This window comes from Cygnus atratus, chromosome 3 (genome assembly GCF_013377495.2).
Source record: "Cygnus atratus isolate AKBS03 ecotype Queensland, Australia chromosome 3, CAtr_DNAZoo_HiC_assembly, whole genome shotgun sequence".
In the NCBI taxonomy this organism is placed as follows: domain Eukaryota; kingdom Metazoa; phylum Chordata; class Aves; order Anseriformes; family Anatidae; genus Cygnus; species Cygnus atratus.
In genome coordinates, this window is record NC_066364.1 from 37726272 (window position 1) to 37752348 (window position 26077).

Genomic DNA, 26077 nt, shown 5'->3' on the forward strand with positions numbered 1-26077 from the left:
CTGGCCATCCAGGAGAGTGACTAGCTACATCTCAGTGGAGATGTAGTCGCTACAGGGAATGCACCCTAAAGGGCAATACAGCAGACCAGCCACAACAGGGCACTCAGTTGCCCAAACAGGGACATCGAAACATCCAAGACAGACACATGAGGCTGGCCGATATGACACAAGACCTACCTGAGATCATCCTGCAGGTGTCCAAAGCCAGGTTGGATGGGGCTTTGAGCAACCTGGTCTGGTGGGAGGTGTCCCTGCCTGTGGCAGAGGGTTGGAACTGGATGATCCTTACAGGTCCCTTCCAACCCAAACCATGATCTATGATCCTTTCCAGAGGGACACCTGGAGACCACCAACCACCAGCAGCACCTTTGTTTAGGTAATGAATCCCAGCTGGTGCATCTGCTGTAGGGCAACTGGAACACTCCCTATGTACCAGTGACTGTCCTGGCCAGATTTCCATTGGCCACAGTGAAAGTTCAGCCAAACTGGAGCAGGCGTAGGCACCTACTTGTGGACACCTACGTGTAAATGTCTTGGCTTTGAACTGGCTCCCAGCCAGGCTGTCTGCAAGAGCTAGGGGAGGGGGATGTGAAAAGGAGGAGAGGAAGTACGACTCCAGGTTTTGCCAACGTGGCTCATGCCATTAAGGATTTTCCTGGGACGGGATAGGCACAGCACAGCACAGTCATCCAAGGAAATGAGAAGATACCACAGAGCTATTTCAATTCACGTCACGCATGGGAGCATGGGGACAGCGGAGTGGAGCCATCATGGAAGAAAATACAGGTTCATTCGCTTTCCAGCCATCTGAGGAAACAAACAGACCAAATGAGTTCAGATTCCATCCCACGGACTTTGGGTGCCCAGGAAACCGTGGCATGACATCACCCGGCGGAAAGGAGAGACCAACTCGTGCAGCCTCTGTAATGCTGTAGGAAACTGTCACTTTCTCTTGCAATGGGGAAACTTCTGCTTTTAAGAAAAAAGAAATAAGTAAAAGTGAAAAATCGATCACTGGGTCACTGCTTACAGCGTGAGATTGTCCAAAGGTTGCAGGGAATTATTGGGAAGGTAAAGCACATCAAAAGCTCACTTTCCAAAGTCTAATTCTCTGGATAATTTGGTTGTTTATTAGTAGCAGAACACATTGTGGGTACACAGCTTAAAGGGGCAGGTGGGGGCCGCTTTGATGTACCGAAATGGCACAGGACCCCTCGCGAGTTGTTTGTTTAAGGGATCAGCGTTCCTATTTTTTCCCCTCAGCAAGCATACGCCAAACCGCAACCGTAAGCTTAGCGTTTAACCACGGAAATACTCTCAAAAGCGATTCACGAGCCTACCCTGAAAACACTAAAACTATAATTAAACCAGCTTTTAAAGCTGCCTAAGTCATCCCGGGGGCTGAAACAGCGCTCTTTATTTTCAGCACCGCCGGAGAAAGAGGAGGGGAAAGGCTGGGTGGGACGCTGAGAGCCACCGCTTCCACGCGAAGGTTGAGAAAGCCCTTCCAGCACGCTAACCATTCACCGAGGCGCCTTCCCGGAGTTTGTCCCCTCGCCGCCGGCTGACTCTTTGCCTCCCGTGCCACCACTTCGGGCAGCCGGCTGCGAGCTCGGAGGGAGAACCGGGGGGCTCCGGGGGGCTCCGGGGAGTACCGGGGGGCACCGGGAGGGGACCGGGGGGGGACTGAGGGGACTGCGGGGAGGGGATGGGGCGGCGGGTGGCCGCGCTGTGGCTGTCCCTGTGGCTGTCCCTGTCCCTCCGCCCGTCCTCGGCGGGGCTGCGGCTCACGGTGCTGCACACCAACGACGTCCACGCGCGGGTGGAGGCGCGGGGCTGCGCGGGGGGCCCGCGGGGCTGCGCGGAGGGCGGCGTGGCGAGGCGGGCGGCGCGGGTGGCGGCCGAGCGGGCGGCGAGGGGAGGAGGCGCGGTGCTGCTGCTGGACGCCGGGGACCAGTACCAGGGCACCGTGTGGTTCTCCCGCTACAAGGGCCGGGAGGCCGTCCACTTCATGAACCTGCTGCGCTACGACGCCATGGTAAAGAGGGGCGGCGAGCAGAGCGGAGGGGAGGGGGGGTTATCCCGCTCCTGGGGGTGGTGGGGGATTGCCTTCCTCGCTCCCGTGGTGTTGAGGGGATGAGAGAAGCGGGGTGCTGGTGGAGGGACAGCGGCGGGGCCAGCAGCACCGGGTGAGGAGCCTGGACTGCACCAGAGGGGTCAAAGCCTTGCTGAAGGGTCAAAGCCCTGCCAAGGGTTCAAAGCCGTGCCGAGGGGGCTCGCGGCTGGCAGCCCAGCCGGCTTCAGTCCTGTGGGAAGGGACAGGTGGTACGCAGTGGTGGTGCTGTTCCAAAAGGTTTGGGGCTTTAAGCCAGTGCTTGTGGCCGGTGCCACCAGGCTTGGAGATGTGAGGGTCTGGGCATGAGGTGGCTGTGGCTGCAGTAGGGTGTGAACAGCCCGGTGACCATAACAGTGTACTTCAGAGGGTGCTGCGCCCTCACGCTGCCTCTTCTGCTCTACTGAGTGCTGAGAGAAAGACTGAGGAATTTGGGACTGAGGCTGGGGCATGCTTAAGTCCTTTCTCTCTGCTTCTGAGCCTATTCCTGTGTAAAGAATTACTGTGGCTTGTTTTGCTTCTGTACAACCCCAGAAAGGAGGAGAGAGTTGGAACTTACATTTGAGAGTGGCTGCGTATTTATTTCATCCAGGCTGAGAGCTTGAGGGAAAAATCTTGTTCTGGGCGTATCACGTCCTCTGTCTTTATCTTTTTGCTTTCTCAGGAAAGGACTGTACTTTCCTTTTCCAGCAAAAATGGCTTCAGCCGCTTCTTCCCTCTGGCCCAGAGCAGCTACAGAAGGGAAAGTGTTGTCCCAGCACGCTCTCCTGGGCTAAACACGCCTCATGCCAGATGGGCGGCTCTGGGGAGGATGCTGCTCTGTTTGCTTGGCCTGATGAACCTTTTCCTAATCCTAAAACTAACATCACCAGGGGTTTTCCTCCCACTGGTGATGGGGAGGAATGTGTGCCTGCAGAACTTGTCTTTCCTGAGAGCTGGGAAGTGCTTTGGGGTTCTGCAGCGCAGAGAGAGAGCTCAGGATGGTTTTGCTCACCTTTCATCCCAAAGCTTGCTGCTGGCTGCTCTTTCTCAGCCTTAAAATTTGCTGGCTTGACTGGCTCATGGATGACCCAGGACCTTGTTTGGTTCCTGGTCATATCACAAGAAGAAATTCCTTTAGGCAAAATCATCAGTGTCCAGCTAGTGCCTAGTTTTAGGAGTATGATCTGTAGGAAGAAGCATCAGCAGTTTCGTTAGGAAGTCCCATTTGCTTTTTCGTCATAATAAAATTAAAAAACAAATAAACAAAAATAAATCCAGACCTTACTGGACATCCAGAGGCTTGTGCTGGATGCTAATGCCTTAGGAGAAGTAGTCGACCACTTGCACAAGGAGCGAGGTAAGAGCTGTGCTGTGGAGAGATGAGCTAGTGTTTCTTTAAGCAGAATTTGGGAAGCCACAGCTGTAGAAGAAGTGGTGGGGATTACCGAAATGGTTAGAAGCTAAAACACTGGAGTAGGATTGCAAACAGGACGAAGGAGGTGAGTCACAGAGGTTGTTACAGGATGAGGCCAGGAGAGCCATGGGAGGGTCTGGAGCAGCCTGGCAATGTTATCAGAGGTCTGCTCCACAAGTGGGCATACTTCCTTTTTTAGGTTTCTCCTTTTCCCATTTATGCCTGTTTTTCCATCAAACCTATTTTCTCCTGTTTAGCTAGGCATCCCCTTCCAAATCTTCTTGTCACTAGGTTTGCCTTTTGGGGTTAATCACACCAAAATCATCACAGTAAATACAACAAAGACAGTAACTGGTGGGATGAGAGAAGCGTTCTAGTTTTACTGTTAATTCTCATCATCATGTTAAATTGTATTGTGATTTTCTGAAATATTTTTAGCCTGATTTCTTGTGAAAAGGAGGATCAAATGACCACATGCTGTGTGCCTGCATGTTTCTGTTTATTCCCTGTTGTGATTTACACTCACATTGGCCAGTGTAATTGGATTTGGTGAAGGTTTATCGCGAAGATACAAAGTAACAGAAGCTCTGTGCATAAGGGTGGTTGGGTAAAGAAACCCCGAATGATCCGCGTCCTCCTCCCCAGAGGAAAAGCCTCATCAAAAATATTATTAGACACCAGTGATTTCTCATGAACAAGAGACTTTATAACCACCCCTACCATGGGAAAAGTTTTGATCAAAGCTTTTATCCTAATGCACATGAAATAATCCAAACCCAAGCTACAAAGCCAAGAGAAACAAGGTTTCATAAGCATGTTTCTTTTTTTTCCATGATGAGCTAATTGCAGTTACATACAATTCAAATTCTTACTTAATTTGCAACCAGTTGTTTTGGGGTATAATTGTGTATTTAGGAGGAACGGGAGGTATATGCAGCAGCCAAAAGAAAATGGCTTATTACAGTACCGAGACGCTCGATCAGTCTGTGGCCATCCTTTGGGAACATCAACTGGCATTGAAACAAGTTTCTGTAGGGTTCAGTTCCTTTTTGTATTCCTTCTGGTTTTTGGTTGGTTGGTTGGTTGTTGTTTTTTCTGTTTGTTTTGTTTTGTTTTTGTCTCCCCTGAAAGAAAGACACCAGTGATCAAAATTGCTGGCCTTTCATGCTTGTAGTGGCTTCAGGGTCCTGCCTGGGCTGCCACGCGATGTAGTCTGTTTGGGGACTAAAAACTGGAACAAACACATGGATTTTGTGTCTAAGTAGAGCAGAGAGGTATATCAGTCTTCTTAGATGATGAATACAGCTTTCCCAACTTAATCTTCGGGATGAAATTACAAGCAAGCTTTTGTTTAGAAGAGCTGGCTAATTGACTCTAGCACCCCTTTCGTGCTCTGCTCCAGTTCCCACCTGGAAATCGTTACATGTGCCAACTTACTCCATGACCACATTTCCATAGAGAAAGCCTTTTCTTTCCTCACACCAAAATGTGCTACAAGGCTCTTGCGTGTGTTGAGCTTCTGCGTAGCTGCTCTCTGCAGGGATTTGCTGGCTGCTGCCAAACTTGCAGGCACAGGCATGCGGCAACTTGGGCTGAGCACGAAAACAGGGCGGGGATGAGCGATTCTGTGGTCTTTTAAGGTAAGTCCATTATTTTCTGTTTGGCAACCTAACCCAACAGAACATCCTCTTCTCAGTAGTATTATCTTGCTACTGAAGAAACTGGGCTGCTCATTTTCTGTGATACTCTTCAGACTTCACAGTGTTGAGGACGCTAAACCTGTATGCACACACATCTACTGCAGATTGCCTACGGAGACCCTCACTGCCTGATATTAGATCTTCTTCTGCATGTTAGAGCTTCTGCATATGGATGATAGCTAGAAAATTACATTTTCCTGTTGTGTTAGAGCACAAAAACTCTTGCTAAATGTTAGTGTAAATATAAACTGTGCTCCAAGCACAAGCTCTTAAAATACATGTTTTATTTAGAGATAAAATATATTGTCATTGGCATGTAGCACTTTCTTTTCTTTTCTTTTCTTTTCTTTTCTTTTCTTTTCTTTTCTTTTCTTTTCTTTTCTTTTCTTTTCTTTTCTTTTCTTTTCTTTTCTTTTCTTTTCTTTTCTTTTCTTTTCTTTTCTTTTCTTCTCAACAATGTGTTTTCCTTACGCAAAATGCATGTTTTCCTTGATGGTTATTGTTAAACCTCCCTCTTGCAGTTACAGGATGAAAAACCGCTGGGTTCTAATTTGGTGTATGAATACAGACCTGTGTTTAGATAGTTCTACATTCTGACTTTCACATCTGTATTGATATAAGAGCATCTGAAAAGTAAAAACCTAAAAAAAGTAACATTTATGTGTTTGTGAGAAACAGGAATGTTCTGTTTTTAACAAGCTATGGTGTTCCTGAAGAGCAACTTTTTACTCAGGCAGATAATGACAGGACAAGGGGGAATGGTTTTAAAGTAAAAGAGGGGAGATTTGGATTAGCAGTTAGGAGGAAATTCTTCACTCAGAGGGTGGTGAGGCACTGGCACAGGTTGCCCAGAGAAGCTGTGGATGCCCCATCCCTGGAGGTGCTCAAGGCCAGGCTGGATGGGGCTTTGGGCAACCTGGGCTGGTGGGAGGTGTCCCTGCCCATGGCAGGGGGGTGGAACTGGATGGGCTTTAAGGTCCATTCCAACACAAAGCATTCTGTGATTCTTCAGTAGAACCCAGACTTTGTTTTCTCAAACATACCTCGTATGTCATCCATGACAGTACTTACACTGAGTATTGGAGGTAGGGTCTTAGATTTTCTTCTTGCTTTTCCACAGGCTTTGGGCAACCATGAGTTTGATGAAGGTGTGAGTGGATTATTGGATCCTCTACTTCGAAATGCTAATTTTACAATCCTGAGTGCAAACATTAAGGGAAACACCCCATTAGGAAATGAAATGATGAAATATGTTTATCCTTATAAAATAATACATATTGGCTCTGAAAAAATAGGCATCGTTGGCTATACAACAAAGGAAACTTCCTTTCTTTCACAGCCAGGTATGTTTTCTTTAGTATATAAGTCTATACCCTTTATTGCTATTGTATTACTTACCTATTTGACTGAATCAAAAGATGATGAATGGTTTCAGTTGAAAATGTGTTGTTTTCTCAGGATATCCCTGTATGATTGAGGCTTTTAACTGCCTGAAATTAAACTGGTGAAGGCTTGTTGTCACAGATCTTTTCATACAGAGCTGAATTATCTAGCGTCACTGAATTATCTAAGAATATATTCTTAGAAGGCCGGTTAGATTGTGGGAAACCTGGGTGGGGGGGGTGCTTTGGGAGTGTTATTGGTGTTTTTGTTTCTAATTTATATTCATTCTGCTATTTATCCATTTAAATAAGTTTTAAGTCATGAATACAGCTTACCTTTAGAGTGATGTGTGTTGAAACAAAGACATCACTGTGTTGAAATTTTGCTCGTGGATGCATCCGTGCTTAAGCACTAGTAAAAACAAGGAGAGCTGCTTCTGTGTTTTTGAAGCAGAAGTTGCCCAAGATGATTTTGGCCTCTCGGATATTTCCAGAATTTAGACTACAGAAGGAACACCCATTCAACTTTTACGACAATTGCTTCATTCATGAGTAAAATTAGAGTTGATGAGGAAGAGACTTGTCCATTTTTGACTATTTATTCCAACATTTAAGGGTTTTTGTTTTCAATAAAATGAAATGGAAACAAATAATTATAAATAAAATAAAATGAAAACATTTAAATCAACCATAGCAGATCTGAGTCACTGCCTGCTCACAGTTCAGTGCCCCTCTGAGAAAATCAGACTTTCTTTCCTGCTTTTTTTGCAGTAGGTTCTAAAAGAAACTGGAGTGCCCTAAACATTGATTTAAAACATTTTCCAGTCTGAAAAAGAACTTCATATTATTACATCTCTTTCCATTGCATAGTAATAAATAAGTAATGTATAATGTTCCTGAGAAAAGGAATATTCAGTACTTACAGGAGGTGTTATGATGTAAAACTGTTCCTTCTGTTCTGTTTAATTCCTGTTTGTTTAAATTATTAGGAAGTGGGTGTCAGAAGTCAGAACAGACTTCTGTATCTGACACCTATTTTACAATGCTGTGTTTTGGGGAGTCCTGTCTTATTTGTCCCCCAGTGAAAAAGAAAATTGATTGGTGTTTTGTGTAGGCAACAGAATTTCACCTGTGCATGGCAGTGTGTCATCTGACATCATGCTGAGTTTGAGAAATGAATGTATAGCCAATTTTGTCCAGTATTGTTCTTCACTAAGAGTTAATAAAGTAGATCTAGGCTCTTCTTCCAAACAATTGTGCTGGTGCCGCAAGATCATCAGGTTAGCTTTCTTGCAAATAACTATACTAGAGCAAAATCCAGATAGTGTTGGAGTGATCTTCTGAAGCATTTAAATACTCTTCCAGTAAGATCTAAATATTATATTGAATGTCTCAATATGCTGAGACGTTTTAACAGTGGCCACAACTAGAAGAAACAGTATTAGAAGGGAAGGCTGGTTATCTCCATATACGCAGCTAAAGCATCCCTAAGCTAAGTGGAATACTTCTGTTCCACAGCGTAACTGAACAGCAGGGCAAAATCTAACAGCTACCATTTATAGCAATCAGGGTTTTTATAACGTTCTGTTTTGCCTACTCATTGTGTGTGGAGGAACATTTGGAAGCTTTGAAAATGTGAGTTCAGGACATGTTAGTGTAGCTCAGAGACGGTATATCACCAGGATCCAGCAGTTGTTCAGATGGATAAAATCATGGCAGAGGTGGGTCAGTGGCAAAATAATTGTCAACCTAATTCCGTAGTCCAATGAATAAGATATTCAATGAATTTTAAGCTCAGCACCTTGCTTATCTCTACACACTTCTTCCAGATGATTCAGTTTGCTCAGCCTCTGCAATAATTGCTTTGGCATGCTGTACGCTCTTAGGGCATTTTCAGGGCTTCAAAATAGGAAGCTTGAAGTTGCTGAAACGTGAATTCCTACATGACTACTTTCCATGGAAATTTTTTTGAGAGTGTGATTTCTTCCATTGTTAAGTCCCAATTACTACAACACAATTATGAAATTACAGCTTGTACTTTTCATAGTGTAAAATATCTATCAACATACTAAAATTAAAAAGTCCTTAAATCTCAGTGTTCCCATTATGAAGGAAAAATTAATCTCCGCTGAAGGTACTGTTAATGTTACTGTTTGGAAACCATAGGGATGAGGAACACTTAGTACAATTTATAGATTACAGCCAATTGGCAGTTTCTCTAAAGTTCCCCTCTGTGTTGCTGTATACAACTATCTCAGCTGAACGCCCAGCCACGTGTCCTGCGAGAGCTGTTCATACCTTGGTACACTGACAGAGTTGTCTATGTGCTTGCTTTGCACTGGTAATCCCTCCCAAGACCGTCTTTCTCATATTTGCTGCTACTGGCTCACTTGCTTTTGTTCTGACATTATGCTGTAAACCCCCAAAATAGCAAATATTTAATCTGTCCTGAGAGGTGCCCGTACGTGTTTGGTGCTGTGAAATAATACATCTCGATTTGTCCACTGTCTTTTTGTGTAAGGTAGAAACCCAAAGCAGCTTACTCTAAAACCCTACGGGCAGCAAAATATTTACTAAAAATATCAACTTGGCCAGTTTTGTTAAAATGGAATTTGAAATTCCATTTATCCCACTTTGTTCTGGCTGGCTTGCGTAACATTTTTAATGTGCAGCCAGTTCTTTTTTCTTGCTCTGTTTGGATGTTTTATCTGAAACTCTACCTCCAGCTAGAAAGAGAAGAGGATGTCACCTCAATTTAATAAGTTGAGAGAGAAGTGAAATACTGACACAAGCAACAGGTAACTCTTATTTAAGGCCTATATTTCAATTCAGATGTTTTAGAAAAATGGGCAATGGAGTACTAGGCCGTATGTTGTTTTTTGCCTGATTTCTAGAGAAATGAGGAATTAAATTGCTCTTGTGGTCCCTCACTGTACATTTTTTGAACCTGCTGGCCAATTTCAGCTAAGTTTGATGAGGTGCTGCAATGGCAGAGACACCAAGTTGTGTGGCATGCTATGACTAGGTCAAGGGGAAGGTATGAGGGCAGTCCCGGCATCCTCAAAGTAGGAATCCCTTTTTGAGGGTGAGGAGAGGTTCAAAGAATTGCCTGCTGTCGCAGCTAGTCTGTGTTTGGCCCTTTGTTTGGAGATCTCAGCTGTCTTTACAGAACTGATCCCCACACCGTGATGTGCGTGGCCACAGGTGGTGAGATGAGCACCTTGACGGGCCTACGCTCAAGGCGTGCTTCTTGCACTTTGTTTTCTGTCAGGAGCCATCAACTAGGCCCAGCTTCTGTCAACCACAAGGACATACAAAGGGGCTGAAGCTGGCGGCCTGGAGAAGAAAGGCTGAGTGGGGGATCTAATTGCAGTCTTTCACTGTCTTAGAGAAGACAGGAAGACACTCTTTTGAGAAGGGCCCAGAGAAAGGACAAAAGACAATGGGCTCAAGTAGCACCACAGGAAATTATGGCAGGACGTAGGGAAAAGATTTGTCACGGTCAGAGCGGTTAAGCCCTGAAACAGGTTGCCCAGTGAGGCTGCAGATTTTCAGCTGGCTTGGACAGGGCCGTGAGCAGCCTCATCTGGCTTTGAGTTCCTGCTTCGAGTGGGTTTTGGAGTTGATGGCCCCCGGAGGTCCCTTCCAACCTCAATTAGTTTATGACTCTTTGATCCTAAGAAGAGGTCCACAGGAAGAAAATGTGGGGATGCTCTACACAATTTACTCCGCAATGTGCAGTACAGAGATTCCCTCTGGCAGTTGTAGAACTATTCAGTGGGTGTGGTGGTTAACCAATTTATATAACCCTCTTTTATCTCTTCAATTGTGGCAGTTTCCTCTTCATTTCCTGAGACGTTTTGCATTGAATCATGAATTAGTTTCACTCCTCCCTTTGTTATGAAATAATGTAAATCTTTTGACTTTAAAGGCATATTTCAAAACTGTTTGATCAAAAAACTCTGCAGGCAGGAGGGGCATTAGGTAGACGGAGAATTGGTAGAAACAGTTTTTCAGCTGTCTTCACTGGAGAGTTTGCGATTACAGTTCGTTGACTATGTTCTTAAACTTTGTTCTTAAATCTTTGTCAAAGAAATTAGCCTCTCACATAGGAAGTCCTTTTGCGCAACCATAAACACTGTGGCCAGGTTGAAAGTGCATGTTTGTCTAGCGTTCTTGTAACCATTTGTCATGTTAGAGTAACTTCAGCAGGCACAGAAACATTTCGGAAAGACTGTGAGTTTCCCAACATTGTAGTCCAGAAGAGCTTTCTCCTTTCCAGACTTTCCATTCTTTATGTTCTCATTTTGGGACAGCAGCTCAGTTGTGTTCTGTGCTGCCGTTTGGTATTACTGACAGCGGTTCATTAGGTGAGATAATTTGTATAAAAAGGCAGTTCAGAGTGTAGTGCAGGACTTTGAAGAAGTTGATGTTTAAAGCCTCAGAAGAGAGGGAAAAATGAGATGAGTCTACAGTACAAGCAGAGAGAGAGAACCCAGGAGAAGGTGGAAGATCTCAAAGAAACATAATATGGGAAGAAAAAAAACTTTATAGTGTTATACTAGTGTTTATATCCAAGCGCCTACTGACATATATAGTCTCCTTTCTCCTAGCTTAATAACAATCATAATCATCATCATATTAATAGTAAAAGCCATTCAATTTTTGATGCCACAATCGGCATAATTGGATTTATTTTTAATGGAGTTATAACAATTAGTATATGCAAGTATACACATTTCAGTGGAAAAAAAAATAATGAATTTGTCTAAGCACCCAGGGACTCTTGAGAGACTGGAGAACATCAGATCAGGTTAGGAGCTTGAGCCAACTAAGGACTTTTGAAAGCCACTGCTATTCAAAGTTTCATTAGTTATATAAAATAATAGCACTATCACATAGTATTTGTTGGAAAAACTAGTAATTAAGGTACTTTGTCAATACATTCATGCTTCTTCCTTTTTTTTTTTTAAGGTAATGATGTAATCTTTGAAGATGAAATTGAAGCGTTACAAATACAAGTGAACAAACTTACTGCGATGGGAGTGAACAAAATCATTGCACTAGGACACTCTGGTTTTACTGTGGACCAAAATATTGCCCAAAAAGTGAAAGGAGTGGATGTTGTAGTCGGAGGACATACAAACACATTTCTGTATACAGGTATTTTAATACTTACTAAAATGTTATTTCTAAAGCAAAGCTGAAACTGATTGTTTCTCCTTAAGCTCAGAATACTTTCACAGATGTAGTTTACTGCTGGCAGTGCTGGGCCAGTTTCATTGCTGGTACCTCTCCATAGCTCCCACAGAAGAAACTAATATTTAAACAGTCACTGAGCAAGAAGTGCCCTAACTCACTGAAATGTTCCTTACTGCTGCAGATGTGCAAGGTGACCTAGACAAAGCAGCACACAGGTGGTAATACTGGTAAATAATGGCCACACATACTGTATGTGTTGCAAGTTTAGATAGATAAAAGAGTAAACAATATGTTTACATTTAGCCTTATTTGTGACAAAACCAAGAAAATCAATCATATAAAACTTCCAAAGTGATACCAACACTGATCTTATGTGGAGCCTGATTCTGCATTCATAAGTTTATCTTAGGCTTGCCACTAAAAAATGCCTGTACTTCTCCCCTTTCCCAGGTTTCCTCTATCTTGTTCAGTCTCTCTTTTCATGTGACTTTATGCTTCTCTCCCCTAGAGATAAACATTGTTCCAGAGATGAACACTGTCAATAAGGTTTAATTTCTTCTGCTACTGTAGGCAGAGCCTGCCATCAGCAGCTCGTTCCTTCTCCAGTGCTGCTTCCTTCTCTGTGCCGCAACTGGAAAAACAACAACAACAAAAACTGTTTTTTAAAAGCATAGAAGATAGAGCATTAAATTTAGCAGAAACTTCATCAACTGATTGAGAGTATAACTGGAATTTTCTATAATTTTCAGCAAAATTTCACTTGTGCCTCAGTCATAGGGTAGTGCCATGTACCCCAGGTACTTCACCACTTAAAAGAGTTTGCACTATTTCGTCCCCTCCTCTGCCCACTCACCTCCTTTCACTTTCTCACGCAGATTTGTCCCATGTTTACTGCAGATCTTGTCTCCCTCAGTCTCTCACCTTTTATTATCCCATTTGCTAGAAAGAAATCATTGCAGGCTACAGTTACACATTACAGGGTTCAAAATACATCTTGAATTTGGCCTCCAGGAATAACTTTGATCACTAAGCTGGAGCCACAAAGGATTTACTCACCTACAAGTTAGACGTTGCAAAACATCCAGTGAAGGGGTGCAGGAGACAAGTGGCTGAAGCGTAGCAGAGAAAAGGACCATCCATCTCAACGTCTTGTCTTCAAGAGTGACCAAGTCGTGATGGTGAGGGAAGAGCATACACACGGGCAAGCCTGTGGGGATGCTGTACTCTAATATACTCCCAGCAGCTTGCAGCTCAGGGGCTTCCCAAGCCAGAAGCAGCATCTTTGTGTTTCCTAGTCCCTGCTGGAACTTCTCTTACCTGAACTTGCCCCAGCTCCCCTTGAATCCTTGCAGCCTTTTGGCATTCACAGCACTTGGTGGCAGGGTGTTCCAGCACTGACGTGTGCATCCTGCAGGGACCTTGCTCTTTATTTTTTTCCCCCGTTAGCAGCCTGCTTCCAGCTGGTGGCATTTTTTGGCAGTTTTATTCAGCTATTTGGGAGATGGAAAAACAAAGGGTGTATACAGTACTCAAAGTGTGCATTCATCATGGATTTACACCCTAGAACACGGACTCCTCTGCAAAGAGGAGCTCTGTTTAGCTAATGCCTGTAGAGTTTGTGCCTCAAAATGGCAGCTGTCATAGTCTGATAGTGGCGCAGTGCCTGGGATGACAAGAGGTGTGCCTGTGAACTCTCACAGATGGAGATGGGATGTGAACCCGGAGATCTCAGCCCCTTGGGCACCTCACAGTTCCAAGCTGTGAGCAGTGGCACCTCTCTGAGGCGCACTCAGTGAGGTGCTTTGACCACCACCGCCATCACTTTGAGACATGAGCTCTCTACGGGCATTGACTAACAAATCTTTGCCATAGTAGTCAAAATGTCACTGTTCACAACTGAAATGAATAGAAACTAACTATAGATAGAAACTAAAGTGAAGACCAGAAAGCATAACTTCCTCCTGCTAATGTTTCCAGTCATTCAAGGACTAAACAAGGGCAAGAGATCAAAACCAATTCCTTTTTCAGTTCCAAAACCCCAAAGTCACGTTTGCATGCATAGTTGCAGGATTTCTTAAATTCTTCCCAAAATAAACATCACATAGTGAAGAGGCCTGGGCACTACCAAGAAACCAACTCTGTTGGCCGGGGTGAAAGTAGAAAAAAAATAGTCCTCTGGTGAGTTTGGTTCAGTTTGTCATTTGTTACAGCCATTCTCACTGGGCAAGAGAAGGGATTAGAGATAAATATGAATTGCATTAGTGTTCTAGAAGGAACATTTGTCATGCTTATCATCCCTGGATTTCATGTTACATAAACAACCTTAAATGAGAGGAAACCAGCTGTGCGGTGAGCAGTGCAAGCCAGGATCCTGCTTTCCTCCCAGTTCACGTCCTGTGCACATGCTCTCACCCGCCCCAGCCCACGGGCACCCCAGCTCTTGCCCATCAGACTGCAACAGTCCCGTGGACAGGAAAATGGGAAAAGAGCTGCAGGATTTGGTGGGGCTCTGTCATGGGGCGTGCAGGACCTCTCAGAGCCGCCCGACCTTGGTCTTTGCTGACAGGGGTGGAAATGCTGACAGGAATATCTGAGGTGTGATGCCTCTCAGATAACGTTATCAAGGGCACAGAGGAGGCTTGTACCCCTGGGGCAAGAGCTGCACGGATTCCTTTGCCACTTTCCTCCTCTTTATAGTTTCTAAATCCTGCGGAAGCCTATGCCGACTGAGCCAATACCTCTCTTCTCTGGAAATATCTTGCTTGAATGTATCTGTTTCCAAGTCCTGCATCTAATCCCTCTTCAAACTTCGCAGGTTGATAAGTGTTTTAAATCCATGACTACTTAACTCTCTTGCTAATTAAGTTTGCTTTTGCAGAAGGTTTACAGCCTGCCTGAAATTTTGGAGGCTAAGTCTGGTACAGTTAAAAAAAAAAAAAAAAGTCAGTTGGGTGTACATAAAAATTTACAGAACTGTTTGTAAATATTCTTACTGCTTATACTGCACATTATCCAAAAAAAAAAAGTTCACACTTTTTTTCCCCTATGTTTTACTAACATTCTTGTTTTCTATCTGATAGACAATAAAGTAGTGTGAGGGCTTTTCAGCCAGAGGCTTGTATGTGTGCGTTACTTAGAGGTTTAGATTGGAATAATCAGAATGAAAAGTGCCTTTGTTGCTATTGTGACATGATGTCATGGAGGAGTGTGCTGTCACAACTTAAAAAACACTGTGGTGGTTATTGGAGCTGAAAACAACGTCCTCTCTTATGAATTAACATAACAAAACAACTAAATGTGTGCTTGTCTTCTCATACATTCGTAGCTGGTTCTGTTTAATATCCTGGTCTTTTTTTTTTTTAAGAATGAGAGGCATTTGAATTGTCATTCTAAAAATTCCTTGAAGGTCACACAAGATGAAGACCCTCTTTACATGGTTGTTTCGTGCAGGCACCCCACCCTCTACTGAACAGCCAGAAGGCCCATATCCATTCATGGTTGACTCAGACGATGGGAGGAAGGTGCCAGTCGTACAAGCTTACGCTTACGGAAAATATCTCGGTTACTTAAATGTTACATTCGACGAGAAAGGAAATGTGGTCGAAGCAGTTGGAAACCCTATTCTGCTGGACAACAGTGTTCCTGAAGGTACGTGAGTTAGAAACTTGAATCTGCCCGCAACCCTCTACTCCAGTTCAAGTGCTGTTGTGTTAAACATGTAGCACAACGTTGCGGAAGAATTCAGCTTGCTTCCTGCACTTGCAGCTCACTTCGGTGCAAGTTTCAGGTTGTGTAACTCTTGTACCCATTGTCTTACATATTTCCTCTTCTAAACAATGAAATATAAAGGTCTTGGAATATGCACAAATGCAGTGTATGTCTTTGCCTGTTTAAAGTCACTGATAGCCCCTTTGTGGGAAGTCAGGTGATACTATACCTTGCCATTCAGCAGGTCCCCTGGTAGGCAGCCCTGTAATTCTGATTTTAAATATTGTGATGACTGGGTTCTTCAGAACAGAGTTCAGGGCAGGAGAGAAATGTTGAAGTATTTTGGAAAAAAAAAAATGGAATACTCTGACAATGTGCAAATATAATGTACAAAACCCACAGCTTCTTGTTGTCAGCGCTGAGGGTGCTCGATGTTTAAGCTCTGGAACACTTGAGCTGGAAGGAGAGTCCCTCTGCTGCTTTCTGTCCGTAACTCTGCCCAGGCTGAGTCACATACTTCTTGTCTGCTCTGCAATTGCCTGTTCCTGATGCTCTGTTCTCTGTTTCTTCACTAGTGTTTACTGTATGAAGCTCTGATCTTTCACCAGGTTTTCTGGATTCTACCAGAGTATTAATAAAATAAATATTTTTAAAATTACGTTTTCAGAGATATCATATGTTATTCTCAGTGATATATTAATTTAATGAGACGATGTTAAGAGACTTTGCGCTCTGATGTCAGTAAGAGCAAAAATTCAGATACATACGTGCTCTGATTTTATAAATGTATTATTTGAACACAACGTTATACCATTATAAATGTTGCTGTTGCTGACAAAGTTACCTGGCAGATAGTGTAAAATTAATAGCTGACAAAAAGCAGTCGTGACGTTATCTGTCTGCATATGCAAGGATCTTTGTATCTGTTTATTTTCAACTAGATTTGCACAGATGCGCATATAGAATTAATTCTTATAATGTGCTTTTTTTTTCCCCTTGGCATTGATATTTGAGCTAGTATTCCTTTTCGTACTGTGTTAAAGGCTAGGAAGCTATATTTAGAGGGGAAAAAAAAGAGGGATGATGCCAAATAAAAACCAGGCTCACTTATATTTTAAAAATTCTTGTACAGTAGCTGTCATCTATCAAGGCAGAGGCTAGAAACCCCCCAACTGTCAGAGATTACAATGGGGCTGGGCAAAAATATGTTTAAGAGTAATAGAAAGATAGCCTTGCTGTGGCAAGGGAATAGTTTATTTTCACTGGATTGTGTGGTTCCGCTGGCTCCCTCTCTAAGCTTTGTTTAAAGCGAGAGCAGATGCCAGCTTGTTGGAAAAGCCCTTAGGGAAAGTGTGACATTTTAGAAGCATAAAGAGCATGCTTTTTCCTAAGCTTTGCACATTAAAAATAACCGCACTGCTTATTTTACACTTTTATCCTACTTTTTATAGATGAGCACATTAAAGAAGAAGTGGAAAAATGGAGGAAGAACCTGGGGAATTACTCTCAGGAGATTGGAAAAACTAGTGTTTACCTGAACGGTACGAGCGAAGCGTGTCGCTTCCAAGAATGCAACATGGGAAACTTGCTCTGTGATGCTGTGGTAAGGAGTTGCCACCTCAGGTGGCGATCACATCTACATAATTACTCAAGAGCTATCAGATGAAGGGCTCCCAGGCTCTGAACTAGCTCTGTGTAAGCTTCTCTGCTGCTTTCCATCACTATAACATCTTGTGATTCCTTAGAAAGGCCTGGCGGGAGCAAGGCTACAGCAAGTCTTGCTTTGTAGAGTGAGGAGCAGTTTATTCTCTGCATAGATCCTCGTACAGAGAACTGCTTGTTCACAGCTGGCTCCTGCAGGTGCTGAGGCTGCAGTTTTAAACTCTGTCGCCTGTGAGGCTGCTGCCCCGCTTCTCTCTCTGACAAGTGAGTGTGCCCAACGCTTTTGTCTCAGCCAGTGCTGGCAGTGCCCTTTTACGGACTTTTCATGAAACAGAGCCAGGACCCAGGGGCTGGAATATCTTAGGGTATTGTCAGGGCCTGAGGGCACCGCCAGCCCTCACTGTCCCTGCCCACCTGCCCCAGGACCCCACATCAGCCCCAGGGCCAGTTGCCAGCTCCCCACAGCCCTGCCCATCCCCAGGGAGGTGCTGGGTGTCTGGGGCTGCCCCAGTGCCCCCAGCTGCCCCGCTCCTGGCCAGGGTGGTGAGATGGGACCTGGCCGGTGGCCCTGATCTGATGGATCCCCACGGGGAGACACCGGTGCTCCCGGCACCCCAGCCTGGAGGGAGTTACCAGCTCCACTGCGCCCCGACAGGCATCGTGGTGCTTCATCAGTCACATCACACCAGAAGATCTCTGCATGAGAAATCACTTATCATTTAAAAACAAATGGTTTGGGTTGTTTTACCATCCCGCTGTAGCACCATCCCCCCTGCATGCTCTGGGCAGAAAGGTTTACCAGCACAACTCTTTCCAGAAAATGAGAATTGCCATAAATGTCCTCCGGCATTGCCACTAAATCAAGCTCCAATTAATGATCATGAGCTTTCATTTAGATATTTCCCCAAAGCTGTTTATCCAGTCTATGTTACTGCTTTTCTTGTAATCCTCATGATAATTCTTAGTTCGTGGGCTAATTTCCAGATTAGATTAAGATCTGGGAATTCTGCATTCGGTTCTGCTAAAATGGCACTGCCTTGCTTTTTCTTCCTGCTAGCCACTCTTGAATGTATATTTGGAAAAAAAAATGTGATCAAATATTTCCTCACTTTTTAAATTTAAAGAAAGTCACTTCGTTGTCCTTCATAAGTCTGTAGGCTTTCCTGATACACATTTTGTCTTGGGCTGTCGAATTCTACTTTAGTTAGGTAGGTATCTGTAGACAACCGTCTGCATTCATCATAAATCCACATGGACCACCCTATATTTTCTTTGCAATACCAGTTATATGCATGCTTTCCTGTCTGGTGCTGTGCATCCAGGGGTATTAAAGGAAAAAAACAGACCTTTCTGTACCACGGGTTTGAACGTTTAGAGCTGTGCTGGGAAATCTGGAGATTGAGAAAAGTGAAAAATTGACTGAACAATTGTGCTGAGTCAAAACAGAGGTGTCCATGTTCAGTGGAGCTTCTCCAACAGGAGCCTAAAATCTCAGGATAACAGGTTGACAGGAGCAGATGGCATTTACAAAGGAATTTAAAGGAACTCAGATAAGAAACTGCTGACTTGTTAACTGCAGTGTGCAAGCTTTTGTTTCCAAACTGCCTCCATGCTCAGGGCTGGAGAGTAGTGAGTGTAGGAGCACATTGTAAGCATATTTTTGTGGGGTACCGGGGAATTACAATTTGTAATCCTGATGTCTGTTCCAGGACAATTGCTAAATTAGAGGGTATAGCTCAGACTGAAAAATCAGCAAACAGAAAAAAAAATCCATTCATTAAACAAGAATTACAAACTCAAGAATGGGTCTGGCCTCAGGGAACACCAGTGAGCACTAAGCTGGACGCACAAAGGATTTACACACCTGCAAGTTAGAAGCTGAAAACCCTTAGCCTAGGAGTGCAGGGGAGAAGGGGCTGAACTGGAACAGGGGGGACCTGCAGGGTCCGTGCTCGTTCTTCAGTTTGCATCCTGCTGTGCCCTGGCTGGATGCGGCTGGAGGCCAGGGAGTCGCCCTTGCGCTGGAACGCTCGGTCCCTATCCCACCTCTTCACACCACTCATGATTTTATAGGTGTCAAATGTTTTCCTTCCATCCTCTCTTTACCAGAACAGGGTCCTACCCTACATCAACGTGCTATGATCAGATGCTTTCCTGTGTCTTTGACCATCCTTGTCACCCCTCTCTGCATTTTTCTAGATTTTTTTTTTTATTCTTGAGATGAGAAAACACACTGATTCCTATCAAACTTCCACATGCTCTTCTTGATTTTTATTGGTTTCTGTCATGCCCTTCCTGTAGTTTTCTCTTTGTGAGACTGACAAGTCATAACCACAGCCATTCCTGTATGGAAACGAGCCCATCCCTTCCATTATCCTTATTTCCTTACGCTGAACCCTTTCCTGTTCTACTCAGTTATTTCAGTGGGTTGACACTGTAGGCTCATCATCCTTATGCGACTGAGTAAATCCTTCACCTCCATTTTCTTTACTACTTAGCATGTCTCAAGCAAATATTATTTTGTCCTTGCATTTTGCTTTTGTCAGAGTTTGGACACTGTTGGAGACACAATTCCTGCACAAAGCAGAGATTGGGGTCTGACCTAGTATGCCTGTTTGATATTCCTCCACTTTCCTACATCTTTCTAGTTTGCCAAGAGCGTTCCAAATAGTAAAAACAAATCCTTTTTTCAGCTGGCCTGCCCTGATAATGTCATATACACAGACACTATGGGAAAGTTTGAGAGTTCTCTACAGGAAAAGACAAAACTTTTTCTTTTTAGAAGTTAAAAAAAAAAACATATTTTAATGTGTTTTCCTTTTTTTTTTTTGTATCAGTGTTTTACACTGGATGTGAAGGTAATATTAGAGAAGAGAGAAAATCTTTGTTTTCAGTCTCAGTACTGTGTGTAAATTTCCACAGCCTAGAGTAAGTGAAGATTAAAAAAATCAATTTAAACATTTTCCTTTGGCAGCTTTATGAGAACGTCAGACATCCAGATAGGAAGTCGTGGAACCATGTTTCAATGTGCATCCTGAATGGAGGTGGGATACGGTCGTCCATTGATGAACAGAGAGCTAATGGTATGTAAAGTTGCCTGCTGAATGACAACTTTATCAGGAAGGAACAATCAAGTTATCATGCAAGCGTGAACGCAGCGTTAGGTATGGGCTTGTTTTGATGGGATTTGCATCGTGTTTGGCAGCTATTTCAAACTCTCTGAAATAGTTATCCATCATAGGAGCGCAATGGCACTCAGGCTGACATTCTTAGAATTTTTTAATATTGGTTGTACATAACGCTTTTTAACATTTTGTTCCCTCTCCTTGCTGCTGTGGAACAAAGACAGACAGTGGCTATTCTTTACCTTCTTTTGTAGAGTGGCATACGCTACAATGGCTAGAAGCTTTCTATAGTCTGCCACAGAATAAATGAATTTGTTTTTCTTCTGAATGCTAAGGTTTTACAGTTCTTATTTGCCTGATATCAGATAAATGAAAACTAAAAACAAACACATTTTTTCCTTTTAGCAAAATCTGTCTCTAGGACTACATGAGTAAATCTTAAACGATTGGAAAAACTGCCTGACTTGTAGTATGAATTTCTGGTTTTCTTCATCTTAGGTTGGTGGTTTGTAGTCTCTTTTAGTAGAGGTATTTGAACACAATATTGCACACAATATGTGCAGTTACATCACACTCAGGTTTATCTGTCTTGTGCAGCTGGATGACAATGACAAAGGTACATTGACTGGGACAATATGCGTGATCCTCACCTGCACACTGGTGCTCAGTTTCTCACACTGCATTTGCCATTTCCCTTGTCAAAAACATACTGCTAAACAGTCCTAAAATAGTACTGGGAACTTCATGGTTTTTTTTGTTTTGTTTTTAATGAATGTAAATAAAGTCTCATTCCCCCAGGTAGCATTACTATGGAAGATTTGCTCTCTGTTTTGCCATTTGGAGGTCGTTTCGATTTGGTAAAGCTGAAAGGCTCCACGCTGAAAGAAGCTTTTGAGCACAGTGTGCACAGGTACGGAAAAGGAACAGGAGAGCTGCTGCAGGTTGGAGGTATGCTGTCTTCCTTCCTCATTTTGGTTTTCCAAAACAGCCAGCCCCTCCGTTGGCCTTGCTTGCATGACACCTGGAAGGCATTTGCGTTGCCTCCTTAAGAATGGAAAGCAAGCTGGCAACGCATCCCAGCTCTGTGCCTCACGCGTGCCAGCTGACACTATTTATCCTGAATATGTTTTTGCTGAGCCACGGGAGCGCTTGCAGCACACAGGCCATCACTGTTTCCTTCGGCAGAGACGGGATTCCCAGTTGTTTCAGTAACCCATGATTGGTAGCAGTTTAATTATCTACAGGAAGAGACGGTCAAGTAGAGCTGTAAGTTATTGCTGCAGCAAGCTCCTGTTTTCAGTTCTTTGCTGAAAGCCTGCCTGAAATCCCAGACCAGGCTTCCCTGCCAAGTCGTTACCAATTTCCAGTTTATCAAAATCAGTTTGTGCCATTGCCTAACGGCTGGAGATGTGTTCAGAGTTAGTCTGAGAGGGCTATGGAATTGCTCCAGTGAATTTCTAAATAGTTTAGGGATGAACAGTTAATATTAAAAACATACACGTTTCTTGAATCACAGCTCCCCAGATATTTATCCAGATGTGTGCTAGGCTACAGTCATGTTTATTCCTGCTCTCCCTGTGATGCTGTGCGGGTTCCTTTGTTTATCTAGCAGAAAAGCTAGGCTCCGCGGGCAGGGGCTGAGTGATTTCCCCATCCACGCCTCTCCCCACGTAGCCTGGTGATGGGAGCACTTTATCCCCTGCAAGATCCAGAACCCCACGTGCCAAGGACCCAGCCCACGTCTCACATCCAGCGAGTGCTCTCACCAGCAAGTTACCACTAAGATAAAGCAGCGGCAGCAGCCCCTCTGCTGCCTTCTCATAGAAAGAAAGAAAGAAGACAAGACACCTAGTAGCTCTGGAAAGGGTTCAGGACAGGAGATGCAGAGGAGGAGAGCCAAAGCTGGAAGAGACGCTGTGCTTGGGGCTAGCTTTAGCAGCTTCCTGAGCAGCAAATTCTTGGCAGTGCTGTTCCCAGGGCCTACCCTCCCTGGGCTTTTAACGAGGAAGGTTCACAGTGAAAAATGTTGATTCTTCTACAGCGAGTAGAAGCCACAACATTCAGTCCTAGCTTAGCTTTCTTTCCTTCAGGACAGTGCTTATTATCCATAATAGGCATCTTTTTGTAGGCATCCACGTAGTCTATGATCTCTCCAGAGACCCAGGAAACAGAGTTATTAGCATAGAAGTGCTTTGTACAGCCTGCAGAGTCCCAACCTACGTCCCACTGCAGATGGATGAAATATACAACGTGACTCTTCCGTCCTATATGCTCTTTGGTGGAGATGGCTATCGCATGCTGAAAGAGAAACATCTGGCATACGAGAAAGGTAAGCACAGGCTCTAAGAAGGTAGCAGACAATTCCTGAAAGCTAAAAGATCTTCCTATATACGTGACAGATTTTTTGCTTTTATTGGATAAATTTGTTTCTAATCTGATGGCTCTAGATTGCTAGTTTTGCTTTTAGTTAACTTTTTTTTTTTAATCACAGTTAAATCATAAAAGTTTCAAGAAGTTTGAAAGTTTCAAAAAGCAACTGAGCCTTGTCAATGCTTAGAGAGTGGTTCTGAGATCATGGTAAACCAGTGAAAAAGCAAAAACCACACTAGACTAAATATTATGCACACTGCCTTGCACTTTTACCGATTACTAAACAATGGATCTAAAGGAAAGGTACTATTTCTGTTAGACCTCAAAATTCTGCTCTGTGGAAGCATTTGCAAAGGCAGAACTGTCTTTGTCCTACTCAGCGACATACAGCTCAGGCGAACAAGACAGGTGGAGGGAGGAAAAGACAACAGCTTTTTCTGCAGCCGTTAACCTATGCCTTCAAAAGCATCAGACTACTCGTGAGTTCTGCAGCCCGACACAGCAAAGGCAGCAGCATGCGGGGTGTTTTCTAACATTCTTTATAGTGGTATGCAAACTATTAGAAATGCAGCATTCCTACAGTTAACATAGACATCTTTTAGGACAATGGACAGCTTCAGAAAGTTTTTGAGATTAAAATTATTTCTGAAGACAAAAAAAAAAAAAGACGTAATGCCCTATTACAAAGAAAGGAAAACAAAAGTCTCTTCTAGGAGCACGTCTGTATCATCTGGAACTTACCCTGGGTATGTTCTGATTCCAGACTGATTATAGTTATAATTTAGTTAAGCATGTTTGTACTACCAAAACAACACTTCCTTTTGGACCTTCCTTACAGACTATTTCTTGGTTCTTCAGGATGTTTTAATTTAGATTTGATTCTCACAAGTGGGAGTGATGTTTACAATCAAATTCAGTCTATGGTTGCATGGGGGTAGCAGTGGTGTGGTTTTTAGAGAGCAACTGTTTACACAGAAATAAATTCACATAGAAACAATTAGGAATAGTGAAAGGTAACAGACTGAAAGGTTCTGGTAGCATCTTTCATTATATGAGAGGGGCAAAACACTAAAAGCTTTCAGATGGAAATACTGCACGATCATGGATCAGAAAGGGCTCAAATGCGATGGCTGGCTGCAGTCACTCAAGAGGGTCTTCCACTCCAGAAAATTTTTGTGTGCACACTGGCTAGAGATTCTTCCTAAAAAAATAAAAATAGTTAAATTCAAAAAAGAGACAACTCCACCAGATCCACGGCACTCTACCCAAAACTGGTGGGAGACCTCAATCTACCACCATCTGATTGGAAATTACCGTTGTAACAGAGAGAAGCAAACAAACAAGAAAGCTAGACAAAACAAAGGTGTTTTTTGTTTTGGTAAAACATGAGATTACAAAAAAAATTTGGTTACAAACCACCACAGTGGTTTTAGATTTTATTTGTGCACAGAAAATAACTCTCCATACCCATACGTTGTCCTGATGGCAGGCCTTCTGATCGTGAGGATCATAAATAGCAGAAAACTGTTGGCTTTAAGACTTGAGCTAAAACTGCAATTGTAAGTTAAAATTTTGTGCAGAGCTTGGCTGCTGCAGAGAACATTAATCTTTTTTTTTTTTTTTTTTTTTGCTTATCTGCTTAGGGGAACCTGATGTAGAAGTTGTTTCCCGTTACCTCGATAGAATGAAGAGAGTTTACCCAGCAGTTGAAGGTCGAATAAAGTTTTCTTCAGGAAGTCTCATCCAAGGAAGTCTTACCCTGATTTCTGTACTGGTCACTGTAACGTTCTTGCATAGCTGATTTTTGCTCAGTGTTTACATTTAGAGGAAGACAGAGGGATAGAAATGGTGCTGAGGAAGGGAAAAGAACTGCTCTCTTTTCTCAAACCTTAAAATGAACAAATGTTTTGGTTTCTGCATGTAGTCAGTAAATAGCACAAGTGATTATCTTTGATCTGCTATAGTCATTGAAGTGAACGAGTGGGCAGAACTCATGGCTTACTTTGAAGCAGCAGGTACAAACAAACGCGCATAACCCACGATTCAGGTTGAGGTTACAAGAAGCAAAGTATCAGTCCTCCATCACGAAACAACCACTAACCAAAATGGGCTATTCTTAATTTGTCAAATTATTTTAGCTGTTTCAATGAGTTGATTAAGAATCTGATACCAGTAATGTAAACAAGCTTCTAAAAACAGATACATTATAGGTGTATATGCCTCCCATTAATCTCCACTCAGGGTATAAGGTTTCAAACCAATAAGTCTGGCTGCTTCCAGTTATCTTACCTACACCAATGCCTGATAGAGCTGGATTAAACTCACTGTCATGAAAAGCACTGGTCCATTTCTGTGCAATTAAAAGTTTTTGCATTTTACTTTTTAAGACACAGCAGCCCCTTTTTGTATTTCCCATTAATAAAGAACACAACAAAAGTTTGATTTGATTTTGATAAATGTTGACAAAACAAGTATGTAACTTCAGCATTTAATATGGCCAGTATGGGGACTGTAGCTAGAGTAAGATGACAGTATTTAAGACAGTTTTATATTAAGATGCTCAAATTTACACCTTATTCCAAAGACCAAAGCACAGGACTCCTGAGCATTACCCTGTATCAGCAATGTTCACAGAGAATGTCAGATATACACACATTGATTCCTGCAGCACTATGGAGTCCTTTAAAAGTTGGACAGTAATGAGGCTTTTTACAGCATAACCTGGCTTTATCATAATTGTGATCGTAATTCAAAAGCCTATATCCTACATGGGGAGGCTAAGCTTAAAAAACACACAGTTGTAAGAGGCAGGCTAATAAGCATAAAATCAGAAGTAGGATGAAATGCTAAGTCTACATTTCTGACCTTTTATCAAGGAATGATTGCTTATAAATGACTATAAACAATGCTATTTTTTAAAGATAATTTCCATTCAGAATTTTGACATCAACATACCTCCCTATTGTTTATTGCTGTATTAAAATCGATGTGCATAATTTTGAATAAACCTACTTTGATTTTCTGGAAAGCAAATTACACTTTTTTCAACAGTCAAGCTACTCACTTAAATTCAATGCAAAATTTCAAGACATCATTAGTTTTCACATAAATTCAAGGGTTGCGCATGAAAAGATTTGGGCTACACAGCTGCATTAAATAAGCTTCATCAGAACAGGGAGACAAATAACAGCTGACCTTGACACAGTACCAGTTCTAACGTGGCACTGGTGATTTGTCAAATCTAGCTCCTAAAGTTATCAATTTACAGAATGGTCTTCCCTAAATCAACATAAAACCAGTAACAGAGACTACATTTATAGACTGAGCTGTACCTGCACATTTTGTTTTTTGTTTTGGTTTAAAAAAAGTTACAACTCCTCCTCTGGTATACCCAGAGGGAAATAACACCTCTATCTTCT

At 43.0% G+C, this 26077-nt stretch overlaps 2 protein-coding genes and 1 long non-coding RNA gene across 5 annotated transcripts in view; 1 reads left to right on the top strand and 2 right to left on the bottom strand.

Moving 5' to 3' along the window:
- Positions 1-1693: 1693 nt before the first annotated feature.
- On the top strand, positions 1694-25665 carry NT5E (5'-nucleotidase ecto). Of its 2 annotated transcripts, none has more exons than XM_035559433.2 (9): positions 1694-2038; positions 6330-6552; positions 11566-11754; positions 15244-15441; positions 16953-17104; positions 20138-20246; positions 21087-21236; positions 22417-22617; positions 24302-25665. In XM_035559433.2, the coding sequence occupies exons 1-9, from the start codon at positions 1709-1711 to the stop codon at positions 24457-24459; spliced, it is 1710 nt and encodes a 569-aa protein (XP_035415326.1). In that variant the 5' UTR covers positions 1694-1708; the 3' UTR covers positions 24460-25665. The 2 variants fall into 2 exon arrangements, with proteins under 2 accessions (XP_035415326.1, XP_050565458.1); XM_050709501.1 differs by having other exon boundaries at positions 21087-21198; positions 22403-22617.
- LOC126913230 (uncharacterized) lies at positions 11781-14849 on the bottom strand. The gene is made up of 3 exons (XR_007707956.1): positions 12850-14849; positions 12647-12732; positions 11781-12424 (listed from the first exon to the last, which is right to left on the bottom strand). It is a non-coding gene; the product is annotated as an uncharacterized LOC126913230 (long non-coding RNA).
- SNX14 (sorting nexin 14) overlaps positions 22615-26077 on the bottom strand; it is a 59754-nt gene continuing 56291 nt past the window's right edge. Inside the window, exon 29 of one of the 2 annotated variants that reach the window (XM_035559429.2) lies at positions 22615-23859. In XM_035559429.2, the coding sequence (XP_035415322.1) occupies positions 23803-23859 (57 nt within the window). In that variant the 3' untranslated portion in view covers positions 22615-23802. The remainder of the gene's footprint in view (positions 23860-26077) is intronic. The other variant, XM_035559431.2, reaches the window with a different exon arrangement.